The 13,866-nt window shown below is 39.3% G+C and overlaps 1 protein-coding gene across 5 annotated transcripts in view; it reads right to left on the reverse strand.

Annotated features, from left to right (window-relative positions):
* The window catches only part of LOC140520808 (disintegrin and metalloproteinase domain-containing protein 32-like), a 119,267-nt gene that overhangs the window by 40,854 nt on the left and 64,547 nt on the right, over positions 1–13,866 (reverse strand). For 4 of the 5 annotated variants that reach the window (XM_072635124.1, XM_072635125.1, XM_072635126.1 and 1 more), the window contains 2 exons: positions 11,033–11,166; positions 4,556–4,742 (listed from right to left, as the gene is read on the reverse strand). The exons of the other annotated variant lie outside the window; for it this stretch is intronic. In XM_072635124.1, coding sequence (XP_072491225.1) covers positions 4,556–4,742; positions 11,033–11,166 — 321 coding nt within the window. The remainder of the gene's footprint in view (positions 1–4,555; positions 4,743–11,032; positions 11,167–13,866) is intronic. 5 annotated transcript variants of the gene reach the window in all.

Consider the following 13,866-nt stretch of genomic DNA (forward strand, 5'->3'; position numbering starts at 1 on the left):
GTCACACACCTAGTAAGGATCTGAGGCCAGATTTGAATTTAAAGAGATGAATGTTCCTGACTCCAGGCCCAGCACTCTATGCCACCTCTCTGTGCCACTTAGCTAGGGAATGGGGGGCATTTTAATTTCCCTCAAACCACCTCACATAGACATCCTCCTGCTTTATACATGCATAGGTTGGCCTAAGGTACTGAAGTCTGATAATCCAATGGGTAGCACAGAATGGGAATACTGTTTCTTGGTATTTGGATCCTTCCTTTCTGAAGGAAATTCTGCCAGAATTCTTTCCATTATACCATGCTGCCTTGGACTGGAATTCTAGGGAGATATTGGGAATGAACGCATAAATCTGGGAATCAATTGAATAAAGATGACATTTAGACCCATGGGAGTTGATTAAGTCAACAAACTAGAGAATATAGGGAAGAAAAGAGAGCCCAACACAGAACGCTGTGGTATATACCATAATTAGGGACATAATGTGGCTGACTGCCTAGGAAAAAAGATGAAGAAAGAGTGGTCAGACAGGAAAGGAGAGAATCCAAAGAGAACAGTGTCATGAAAAACTTGGGAGAGGGTGATCAGCTGTAGAGGTGGTTAAATTCTGTAAACAGGTTAAAAAAAGATTATGATTAGGAAAAATCCATAATATTTTGTAATTAAAAGAGTACTGGGAACTTTGAAGAGAATTTTCAGTTGAGTGCTAAGGTTGGAAACCATATTACAGGAAGTTAAGAAGTTAGGAAATGGAGGAAGTGATATAGACAGCTCTTTCAAGTCTGGCTAAGAATGGAAGGAAAAATATAGAATGATAGATGCTGAACTTGGTAGATTCTCTGAAGGCTTTTGTTCTTTTTTTTATGGAGATTTCAGTGTGTTTATATAGGAAGGAGCCAGTAGATGGGAGAAACTGAAAGCAAGATATGAGGATGATAACTGTGAGGAGCAATCTGCTAGAATAAATAAGAAGAGAATGGGATCAGGAATTATAGGGATACAAACGACTTAATGGAGAGAAGAGTTACTGCTTCATCAGAGACTAGGGTAAAGGTAGACAAAATGGAAGATGATATCAAGGGAAATGTGGGTGGTTGGTTGGTTGGTTATTGTCCTTTGTTCTTGAAGAGGACCAAAATGATATCACTATGCTAGAGTTAAGTTAAGTTATGTTTGACTGTGGTGATCAGACCAATATGAGCTTGGAATGCTCTACCAGAGGTCAGGTACAAATAGTCTGTGTAAACACCTGGGGTGGATACTTGTGCATCCTGATTTCCTTTGAGCTGTTTCAATCCTGCTTTGCTCACAGAACACAGCACCAGAGAAGGTATGGCATGCCATGCTGAGTGGTCCTGTGCCAGTATCTCTCATGTCACACAATCAATTTCAAGGTTCTAAGAGAGCCCTAGAGAGTGTCCTTGTATTGCTATTTCTGATCATCATGTGAACACTTGCCCTGTGTGAACTCTCCATAAAAGTCTTTTTGTCAAGCATACATTTTGCATTCGAACAATATGGTCAGTCCATCCAAGTTGCACTCTCTGAAGTAGAGTTTGAATGTTTGGCAGCTTATTTTGAATGAGGACCTCAGTATTTGGTACCTTATCCTTATGCTCAGAATCTTCCCAAGACAGTTCAAATGGAAACGATTCAGTTTCCTGGCATAGCACTGGTAGACAGTCCATGTTTTGCAGGCATACGATGAGATCAGCACAAGGCTCTGCACACCTTCAGTTTGGCAGTCAGTCTAATACCTCTTCTCTCCCATGCTTTCCTTTGGAGTATCCCAAACACTGAGCTAGCTCTGGCAATATGTGCCTCAATCTCATTATCAATATGTACATCCCTGGAAAGTACATTACCCCAAGGGAATTTATCCACAGCATTCCAAACTTCTCCATTTGCTGTAACCAATGATTCCACGTATAGATGGTGTGGTAGTGGCTGATGGAGCACCTGTTTTCTTGGTATTGTTAGGTCAAAATTAGCACAAGCACCAGAGAATTGATCCATACTTCATTACATCTCAGCTTCAGAGGCTGCACTGAATGCACAATCATCTGCAAACAGAAAATCATGCACCAACACTCCCTCCCACTTTGGTCTTGGCTTGTACCTTTTCAAGTTGAAGAATTTACCAGCCGTGCGGTAGCTGACCTTGATGCCATATTCATCCTCATTGAAAGCATTTGACAACTTGGCTGAAAACATCATGCTAAAAAACATGGGAGCAAGTACATAGTCTTGTTTCACTCCACTAGTGTTTAACTCCATTGGGAAGGTGCGAGAGTATTGTCCATTATCTACAACCCAGGCCAGCATGCCATCATGAAATTGACGCACAATGCTGATGAACTTCTCTGGGTAACCAAATTTGGACACTTTCCATAAGCTCTCATGACTAACAGTGTCAAAGGCCTTGGTCAGATCTACAAACATTGTGTGCAGACCTCTGTTCTGTACTGGCATTTCTTCTGGAGTTGTCAGGCAGCAAACACCATATTGACTGCTCCTCAGCCCTTTCCGAAACCACACTGGCTCTCAGGTAGATGAACATCTTTGAGGTGAAGGATCAACTTATTAAGGACTGGCAAGAATCTTGCCAGTAATGACTGAGAGAGACCCCTCTGTGATTATCATGGGACAATCTATTTCCTTTACCTTTATAAGACAATGGAGGCATCCTTGAACTCCTGGGGGATAACCTCTTCTTGTCATATAATCATATAATCTTTCAGTCAGTTTTTTTATTAGCAATGGACCCCCTACCTTGTAAATCTCAGCTGGAACAGAATCAGCACCAGGTGCTTTGGCACATGAAAGGAGCCTAATGTCATTCAAAATCTCTTCTTCAGTTGAAGCTTCAAGTAGGGAGGGATTGATTTCAACCTGAGGTAAATGACCAATGGTCTCAGCGTTGATTGATGGTGGCCTGTTGAGAACACTATTAAGTGTTCAGCGTATCTCACTAGGATCATATTCTCATCACTAATTAATGTGGCTCTGTCAGCACCAAGTAGTTGAGCACCATAGGTCTTTGGCCCATAAATAGCCTTCAGGGTATGATAAAAGTTATTTGGATTGTTATTATCAGCATAAAACTGAATTTCATGTCTTGTTATTGAGCCAAGTATCCTGCATCTCTCTAAGATTTATTTGTACCTTACTTTTGATGGAATTAAATGATTCCTTCTTAGAAATGAATGAACTATTCCACTGGTAAACCCTTATGAAATGTAGAGAAAGGTAAAAGGAGCTTGTGGTGAATATCTTCTGTTTTATTGAGCAAACATAAGACTGAGTTTCCTCTTCAGCTCCAAGGATGGGGTGGGGGAAGAGACAAGTGATTTGGGTTATTTCTGAAAGAAAGAAACCAGACTTTAGAACAGTATTAACCTGAAAACATTCTACCCATATAAGAAAGATGAATATGTACAATTAATAAGAAAAAAAATTTCTGTTTTTCTCATTTTTTCTCATATTTCTGATCCAGAGTTACAGGGAACTGAAAGAGATCATCAAAGGACAATACAAAAGGATCTAAAGGTCTAAGAATTTATAGAGAATTTTAAGAGACAGAAGGTGGAAAAATGAAATTATTTCTGAATTTACAAAATCATGCTCCCTATAAATGAATATTCTTTTTTGTGAGTGTATCACCAGTCCTTGACTCATTCCCCATATTCAAAACGTTGCCAAGACTTGCTGATTCCACTTTCATAATATCACTAGTGTATTCTGTATCCTTTCCTCTGACAATGCCACCACACTGCAGGACTTCATTCCCTCATGCAACAACTATTTTGATGGTCTTCCTAACCCAACTCTCTCCATTCAATCTCTTTGCCACTCAGCTACCAAATTAAACTTCCTTAACCACAGATCTGATCATATCACCTCTTCCCCCCCCCCCCCCGCCCCCGCCAATAAACTTCAGTGGCTACCTATCACCTCCAAGATCAAATATACAATTGAAATTTGGCATTCAAAGCCTTCCATAACCTGGCCCGTTCCTACCTTTCTAGTCTTCCTATATTTTACTCCCTTGCCCATATGTGATGCAGTAACCCTGATCTCACACAAGATATTCTATCTCCTGTCTGAGCATTTTCACTGGCTGCCCCCCATCCCTGGAATTCTATTTCTTCTCATCTCCATCTTCTGCCCTCCCTGGCTTTCTTCAAGAACCAGGTAAAATATTGCCTACTACAGGAAGCCTCTCCTACTCCTGCTTAATTCCAGGTACTTACTAGTTGTGTGACCCTGTGTTACAAAAAAAAAAAAAAAAATTCCATGAGATGAAAAGGTCCCCATGCCTAGTTTTTCCAATAACAGGTATTTTTGTGGCATTTTTTAGCCTTATTCAAAACTCCACAGCTTACCTAATTCCCCTACATACTAAAACATGCTTTAAATTGCTTTTAATTTGACTTTTTGTTGCTTTTTATTTTGTTGGTTATTTGATGGATATTCAGATTTTGCAAAATATCTTATTTATTCATAGCAATTCAAAATATAGAATGTTCGCAATAAACTCTGTTTTGATAATATTTACCGATGGAGGGCCACAGTCACATAGTTCACCTTCATCTATTACATAATTCCCGCAGTTCCTAGACCTCTCAGAGTAATAATATTTAAAAGTTGGCTGATTTTTAAGACATTTAGCTCCAGTCTTTGAAATGAAATTCTGAAGGTCATTCAAGCTGCAGCGGCTAAAGACTTTAATCCCACTGGAGAGACTAAAAATAAATTGAATGACTTTGTCAGAAATATTACTTCTAAATGCATGTACATTTCTTGACCTATAAAAAAGCAATTGTGAATACTGATTTTAAATACCCTAAATAGGTTGGGAATAAATACAAATGGTTCACAATAGACATTTTAATAACTCAAAGTGATGACTGACAAGACAATTCCATTTCTCTCACTGGACTACATCATTAAAATATGATCCTGGTTTGCCAGTGATTTAGCTATGTGAGCTTAACTTTTCAGGTTTTTCACCTGTATTAGAATGTGAGAACACAGTCATAGGGAAACAGCAATGTGAAGCTACAGCCACCAAGTATGCCCAAGGAAATGACATTTATGAGGTATTTGGATGTGCTTTTAAGATCATGGGGTCATAGACCTAAAATGCTGCAATGAACCATAGAGGAATTCTAGTCTGAATCCTTCAGGTGAGGTAACTGAAGCTCAAAGCTCAGAAACACATATATTCTTTTGCAGTTCCATTGTGAATTTGGATACTAAATCATTTGGAGCATATATATTTATTACTGATAATGGTTTACCGTCTATGGTTCCTTTCAGCATATTATAGCTTCCTTTTTTATCCCTTTGTATGTTTTGAATGCTTATTTTTGGTTTATCTGAAAGTATGATAGCAACTCTTCTTTTTCGGATTCACTTGATGTACAGCAAATTTTCTTCCCATGCCTTTTGCTTTATTTTCTTTAAGTCCTTGTTTTTAAATGTGGTTCAACACACAAGCAACAGATCATAGGGTTAAATTTTCTTAGCCAAACTGTTACTTTTTTTCATTTTAATGGATTTTTAATCCATTAACATTGAAAATTACAAGTTTCTATTTTCTGTGTCTAATACTTTTTTTAAGGTATTATTTTCCTTCTTGTGCTATAAACACAGTATTAAATCCCTTTATTTTACCTTATTCTTTTTTAAAATGGCTTTCTTCCTCTGACCTTTGATCCCTTCCTCTTATTACCCCTTTGCCTTTGAAATTTTGTTTATTAGTTCCTTCTTCTCACCTGCTTTTATCTAGTTATGTAATTCTTCACCTTTTTTTCACCTCTCATTCAAGTAAATTCCTACATCATCTCCTTCCCTTTAACTAGTCCTGTTCATTATTTTTTTCTTAATACCTTTCAGCTATGGAGATCACATTTCCTTCCATTGTTAGCATTTTCCCTGTTAATTCATCTGCTTTTGTTCAAGATTTTCTCCTTCCTGAGATCGTCGATCAATTCAGTCTTTGCTTCTTCAAGATTTCACTCCTATTCACTTTCTTACTCTGAACCCTCTGATGGTGGTTTCTTTTGGGGATGGAGCAAAATGCCTCAGCCTTCTCCAATGTTGGGTAGATTATGGTTCACCAGACTACATTTCTTCCCCCAAGTGATTTAATTGGTCACAGCTGGAAGCTCTTTCCCAAAGGCTTGACAGAATACTGCACAACTCCCTAATCATCCCCCCTCAACACACATACACGGAGTGTCTTGTCCTGGTATTCTGACCTCTTCCCTCTGTTTCTTCATTCTCTGCCCCAGCACTAAAAATTCAGACCTTTGTCACATTGGTATCATGGGGCTTTCTACCATGGCACTATCTTTATTGCTGCTATTTGGCTACTTGCCCTGACAAAAACAGTTCAGAGTTTTGCAGCCATAGCGCTACAAGGGTGTGGCCCCATCTGGCTTTGGCTCTGAAGGGCTATCCTGTCACGGCCTAGGCAAACTTCCACAGTCAAAAGGCACTGGAAAAAAGGAAGGGGACTGGAGTGTGGGGGTAGGTTTGTTGTAAGCCTATGTTAGGTCCTTATAACTGCTAGTGCAGCCTAGCTACAGGCAGCATAGGAGGTGGGGTGACTCAAGTGAATCCCTTCTCTCTCCACCTCTTAGACCTTGTTTGCATAGTCTTCTTGAACAATCTGATTATATGACAGTAACTTTCCATCCTTTTCCTTGCATTATCTCCCCTCCCTTTTCTTCTTTCTTTTAAAACACAGCAAAATCACTCACAGACCCTCCTATTTAATTTTGTAACTGCTGACAAAATTAGGATTCTAAGGGAATGTGTTTCTTTCCTTCCTGATTGAATGTAAACATTTCATAATTGTTTATTTCGTTTTAATTGCCCACATTTATTTCCACTGAAGTATTATATTCAGTTTTGCTGGGTAGGTGATTCTTGGTTTTAGTCCTAGTTCCTTTGACTTCTGGAATATCCTATTCCACACCCTTCGATCCCTTAATGTAGAAGCTGCTAGATCTTGTGTTATCCTGATTGTATTTCCATAATACTTGAATTGTTTCTTTCTAGGTGCTTGCAATATTTTCTCCTTGACCTGGGAACTCTGGAATTTGGCCACAATGTTCCTAGGAGTTTCTCTTTTTGGATCTCTTTCAGGCGGTAATCTGTGGATTCCTTGAATACTTATTTTGCCCGCTGGTTCTAGAATCTCAGGGCAGTTTTCCTTGATAATTTCATGAAAGATGATGTCTAGGCTCTTTTTTGATCATGGCTTTCAGGTAGGCCCATAATTTTTAAATTGTCTCTCCTGGATCTATTCTCCAGGTCAGTTGTTTTTCCAATGAGATATTTCACATTATCTTCCATTTTTTCATTCTTTTGGTTTTGTTTTGTGATTTCTTGGTTTCTCATAAAGTCATTAGCCTCCATCTGTGCCATTCTAATTTTGAAAGAACTATTTTCTTCAGTGAGCTTTTGAACCTCCTTTTCCATTTGGCTAATTCTGCTTTTGAAAGCATTCTTCTCCTCATTGGCTTTTTGAACCTCCTTTGCCAATTGAGTTAGCCTATTTTTCAAGGTGTTATTTTCTTCAGCATTTTTTTGGGTCTCCTTTAGCAGGGTGTTTACTTGTTTTTCATGCTTTGCTTGCATGTCACTCATTTCTCTTCCCAGTTTTTCCTTCACCTTTCTAACTTGATTTTCAAAATCCTTTTTGAGCTCTTCCATGGCCTGAGCCCATTGAGTGAGCTGGGATACAGAAGCCTTGACTTTTGTGTCTTTGCCTGATGGTAAGCATTGTTCTTCCTCATCAGAAAGGAAGGGAGGAAATGCCTGTTCACCAAGAAAGTAACCTTCTATAGTCTTATTTTTTTCCCCTTTTCTGGGCATTTTCCCAGCCAGTGACTTGACTTCTGAGTGTCCTCTCCACCCCCACCTCGCCTCCAGATCTGCCCAGCCAGCACTTGGGGTCTGAGATTCAAATGCTGCTTCCCAGCCTCAGGGCTTTGGGTGGGGGCAGGGCTGCTAGTCAGTGTGAGATTAAGTTCAGGTGCTCAGGTGGGGGCAGGGCTGCCTCTCAGGCTCAGTTCCCTCAGGGGGTTTATGCAGAGACCTTCAACAATGGATCTGGGCTCCTGCCTGCTTGGGGAGCCCTGGTCTGCTCCCACCTCCACTGTTGCCTCCTGAGGGGGCCTGAGTTATGCGGGCACCCCACACCCCTCTCGACCCACTGAAGAGACCCTCTCACCGACCCTTGTCACCTGTGGGTGAAGGACCCGCGTGGCTGCTGGAGATTCCATCCCTGAAGCCTGCTTGGATCTGCTCCTTTCTGCGCCGCGCCGTGGAAGCAGGGTTGGGCTCTGCTCTGGGTCTGGGGCGCGAGGGACCTTTTGCGAGAGGTTTTCAGGCTCTCTGGAGCAGAAATCTCCTCCACTCCGTTGTTCTGTGGCTTCTACTGCTCCAGAATTCACCGGTGGTTCTTTTTTTACAGATATTTTATGGGCAGTGGGTTCTGAGGTAGCGTATCCACATTTATTTCCATACCTATGTATTTACCTCTTTATGCTTCTACCGATTCCTGTATTTGCATTTCAAAGTGTCTACTCAGCTTTGGTCTTTTCATCAGGAATGCTCTGAAGTTCTCTCTTTGATTAACTGATTTCTGCTATGGGATTTTACTCAGCTTTTCTGGGTAAGCTGTTCTTGGTTGTATGGTTTTTGTTTCATTTTTGTTGTGATTGCTGCCTTCTGGAATATTTTTTATTCCAAGCTCTCCCTCTCATTTAAAAAAATGTAAATACCTAATCTTGTGTAATGCATGTATCCCAAAGGCCGCAAGGTTGACATCTGTGCTTTAGAGCTCTTATTTCATTTATAATATAATTTTTAACTTTTACATCATTTCTTCTAGGAATTCTAGTGGACTTTTTGGCCTTATTGTGTTTTCCTTTGTGTCTTTGTTTATAAACGTAATTCTCCTGGATTTGTTTAGGGCATTCCTGGCTCCACATTCCTTATCAAATGTCTTGTATTTATCAATTCTTCTAGCCTTATTTCCTGAATTAGGTCTTTATATGAGGGCTGGCCTCTGGACACTTCTGAAGACATAGTGGAGGTCTTATTTGGCCCTTATCTGTATTATCTAAGGTCTTGTCACTGGTTCCTTGGACACTGAATACTGTATTCTACAAAGATCTTAGGGATGAGATCAAGTCAGTGAGCTATAGCTTCCAACTCAATTCTAGGTCAGACAACACAACTATAGGTTTTCACCTTTTTGAAGCTCCAGTACAGAATTGTTGACCCTAGACTACATCAGCTAACTGGAAAGTCTTTCAAGTTCAGAGTCACAGAATTTCAGGGCTCATCCCTGGTTTACAATCTCTGCTGCAGCCCAAGTCTATGAGCTGAATCTAAAATTCTGTTCTAGTATCAACTGGATTGCACAGTGAATAGCGCACCAGGTCTGGAGTCTGGAATATTCATCTTCCTAAGTTCAAATCTGGTCTCAGATACTTATTAGCTATGTGATCCTGGGTAAGTCACTTAACCCTATTTGCCTCAGTTTCCTTCCAAATGAGCTGGAGAAGGAAATGGCAAACCACCTTTGCCAAGAAAACCCTAAACAGGATCACAGAGAGTCAGACACAGCTAAAATGACTAAACAACAGTGACAGAGACACAGAGAAGCAGAAATGTTCCTAGTCCACACTTCTTGCCCTGCTATATAGCTGCAAACTCCAGTTTCCCTTCTTTGACCCTACTCTTAAGTCAGAATGACACAGCTATAGACTTAGCCCTGGTCTTCCCTACTTGCCCCAATATTTGAAAGCCACAGGCTCTCCCCACAGGTCAAACTGGAATGGCCCAATACTCTGCCCAGTCACAGCAACATAATTGCCAAATTACACCTCTTCCCCCTTCATATTCTAGCCCTATCCAGGTGCTGAAAGATTATCCTCTCCAGTGCCACTGGGTTTCTTCTTTCTCCCTGTACTGACCTGGGAAGGAAAAATGAACTACTTGGCTCATCTTCAGACCTTCCAACTGCCATTCACCCAATCTCATGACCTTCTTTGATCTTTGTTAGAGCAGTTCTGTGTGGGAGAGAGAGCACCAGGATATACTACTTCCCCTACTCTGTAATCTTTTCCAGTCTCCCGGAAGACTGCTTGTCAGTATGTCATACTAGTGATTCCATTTGTGTAGTACTTGAAATAAATAGCCACCCAAATCCCTTTAAACTCTCAAAATCTACATGATTTTGTGAGACTGTAATATTTGCAAGTGTGACTTTTATTTTTAAAGAGTGATGTCAGAGTAGATATTTTTGTCCTCCCAGGAAATACAACTTACTTCTCGGAGTCACTCTTGGAAAGATTATTAGCTATTTATCTGACATAGTATAACAGTTTTAAAGCTCTCACATAATTAGACAGAATGTCTATTTGATATTAAGCTTTTTTAAAGATGCAAGAGTTAGTCCCAGGGATTTATGCCTGCAAGTGGCCTCTCATAAAAGTACTCTGTATTTGTAATTCCCTTATGATTCATCTCTTGGCTCCTACCTAAAACAGGCAAATCACTGAGAAGAAAAAACTCAGAGAAGGCAACTCAGGTTATTCCTCTTTGACATTATTTTCTTATAGGCTCTTATTGAATAGCAAGCTAAAAGAGAGAACAATATGGCTTTTTTTGACCTATAAGCCTGATTATCATCAACTGTAAAAAAAAAAAAAAAAAAAAAAAAAAAAAGAAAATCAAATAATTCCTGTAAAGTTTGTCTCTTTTATTTGGTCTATAATGAAAATCTGATAAATTCATTCTGTAATGCAAATAACCAGAATAACTTTCCTAATCTATCTTCTAAATTAAAATGTGGTACCCTAAATTGTCCGACGGCAGGGCTTACCTGACCTCATTCTTTTTTATAAACATGTTTAAATAAAATATATATTTTATCGGGAAAGGGTCAGTTTGTATCTGTCAAAAAATAAACAACATTATCAAGAAACACAATGTTTTTTACTCTTACACAGCTTCTGGGCTCATGATGCAGGTAGACTGTAAACAGCGGCACCTCTTGTCATCGTATCTTATTCCCAGACTGAGCCCCAGCAATTGTGCAATAATGACAGAAAAGGCCTCGACAGTTATTCCCTTGGGATACTAATGTGGAGAGAGAAAGCGAGTGGGAGGGGGAAAAAAAGAGGAGAAGCTGTTAGCAGAGTTTACTGAAATGCAGAAGCAAAGTAAATTACCAAAACTATGAGTTTTTCTTATTAGCGCTGTAACATACATTTAGTAAGAGGGAGATTATCGAACACCGGATCACACATTGCAGGTAATGCCTAATAATGTGGTGTGCACAGAGTAGCCACAATGGTCAGGGTTTTAGCTTAATGCACAGCTTCAGCACTTGGCTTCATTCCAGGATACGTAGCATAAATACACAAAAGGAATATATGAATACAACCTATATTAACTTTTGGTTCTGTGCAGATACTGTCTTCTCCCTGCATTCATGAGGGGAAAGAAAGTTTTCCTAGGGCCACAGTGGTTAACAATGTGGTTTCCCTTTGCTATTATGAAGCCAAAACTCAGAAATTCAAAGAATAATTCTCTTTGTGAATTAGTGAGTTAGAGAAGCGGACCTTCCTTATCTATGCTTCTTAGAATTCCTAGTTTCCTTCAAAGCTCCATTAGGAATCTGCTTCCTCTATAAGGCCTTTCCTGCTTCCTCAATGTTAGTGCTTCCTCCCTAAAAGTAATCTGTATTAATTTTATACATAAGGATAAGTACAGGACTGATGATGTTACAGTTATAGGGGACTTCAAGGTGTGTGAAAATTCTCTCTACTGACTAAAGTCAGCAACTTCTCTGTAACTTATAGCCTTAGAAAGTGACTTAGGAGAGAGGCCAGGAAAGACTTATATGATCTGATGCTGAGTGAAAGGAGCAGAACCAGAAGAACTTTGTACACAGCAACAACCAGAGTGTGTGAGGAATTTTTCTGGTAGACTTAGTACTTCATTGTAATAAGGACTTAAAAAATTCCCAATGAATTCTTGAGGCAAAATGCCTTCCACATCCAGAGAAAGAACTATGGAATTTGATCACAGAATGAAGCAGACCATTTTCTTTTGTATTATGTTTTGTTCCATTTTGATTCATGTTAATTCTTCTATGCAACATAAGGTGAAAATGTATTTAATAGGAATGTATGCATAGAGCCTATATAAAATCGTATGCCATCTCAGGAAGGGAGTGGGGAAGAAGGGGAAAAAAATCTAAGATATATGGAAGTGATTGCAGAACACTGAAAACAAATAAAATAATTTAATAAAAAAATTAAAAAAAAAAAAAAAAGAAAGTGACTTGGAACACCAAAAGGTTAAGTGACTTACCAAGTCATATAACCAGTATGTGTCAATGGTGGGAACTGAACCTAGACTTTATTGGTTTTAGGGCTAGCTCTCTATTTGCTCTACTATGCTGCCACTCAGTACAGATTTATTTAGTTTGCTTTGACTCAAGTTCAAGTGTCCGGTTTCTTAGAAGGAGGAGGAAGTACAGACATTTACCAGGAGGCTTTATCTCAACATATAAATTTTTTTTCATTTAAATTTATTTATTTAAGTTTTCTACATTCATTTCCACAAAATTTGGGGTTCCAAATTTTCTCCCCATTTCTCCCCTCCTCCCACCCCAAACACCGAGCATTCTAATCGCCCCTATCACCAATCTGTCCTCCCATCTAACATCCCTCCCTTCCCTTATCCCCATCTTCTCTTTTGTCCTGTAGAGCAAGATAATTTTCTATACCCCATTACCTATATTTCTTATTTCCTAGTTGCAAGAACAATACTCAACAGCTGTTCCTAAAACTTTGAGTTCCAGCTTCTCTTCATCTTTCCCTCCCCACCCATTCCCTTTGGGAAGGCAACCAATTCAATATAGGCCATATCTGTGAAGTTTTGCAAATGACTTCCATAATAGTCGTGTTGTGTAAGACTAACTATATTTCCCTCCATCCTATCCTGCCCCCTATTTCTTCTATTCTCTCTTTTGATCCTATTCCTCCCCAAGAGTTCAACATATAAATTTTTTATACTTCATTTTCTTCATCTAAAAATGAGGGGCTGGACTTTCTAGATTCTTTGGAGTTCTAATGGTATGGTCTTATGATTTCTGAATGTTAGACCACTTTAGACCAAGACAACTGAGTTTATAGAATCAGAATCATAGAGTTAGATAGGACTTTGAAGGTCATTGAGTTCAACCAAAGCACAGATGCCTTCTATAATCATCCAATTCTATTTGAACATCTCCAGTTGCCAAAAAACTAATGCAAAAATCTTTATTTTTTCCATTAAGTATTCCTTGAAAGAAAAAAAAATTTAATCTTTACTCCCAATTCCACATTGTATTCTAGATATATTACCTTCCAAGGTGTAGCGCCAATGAGATATTCACAATGCCTATAGCAGCCATGAATATCCCAGTGCAATTCTGAATCATGAAATACAACAGACTTGCCATATGGAAGACAGAACCAAAATATTTATTCAGACATCAGAAAGTCAAATCCATCACACTAACAAAAATCTGTACATAATAACAATGCAGAGGACAACACCATCCCCAAGCCTTCCCCCTGCTAAGATTCCCACAAACCAGGTCCATCAAACAAATTACAAGCAGGCTTCCCTTAAACAAAATCACATACAAGCTTTTTCAGTCATGCTAGACAGAAGCCCTGTCTGTCTGCATCCTTCCTAGCTCCAACTGCTCTCATGACTTTCTCTCAGTTTTGCTCTAGCTCTGCCTTTTCCTGTTTCCCCCTTCCTGTTCCACCTATTCAGCAA

The sequence above is a fragment of the Notamacropus eugenii genome, chromosome 1 (genome assembly GCF_028372415.1).
Source record: "Notamacropus eugenii isolate mMacEug1 chromosome 1, mMacEug1.pri_v2, whole genome shotgun sequence".
Classification (NCBI taxonomy): Eukaryota; Metazoa; Chordata; class Mammalia; order Diprotodontia; family Macropodidae; genus Notamacropus; species Notamacropus eugenii.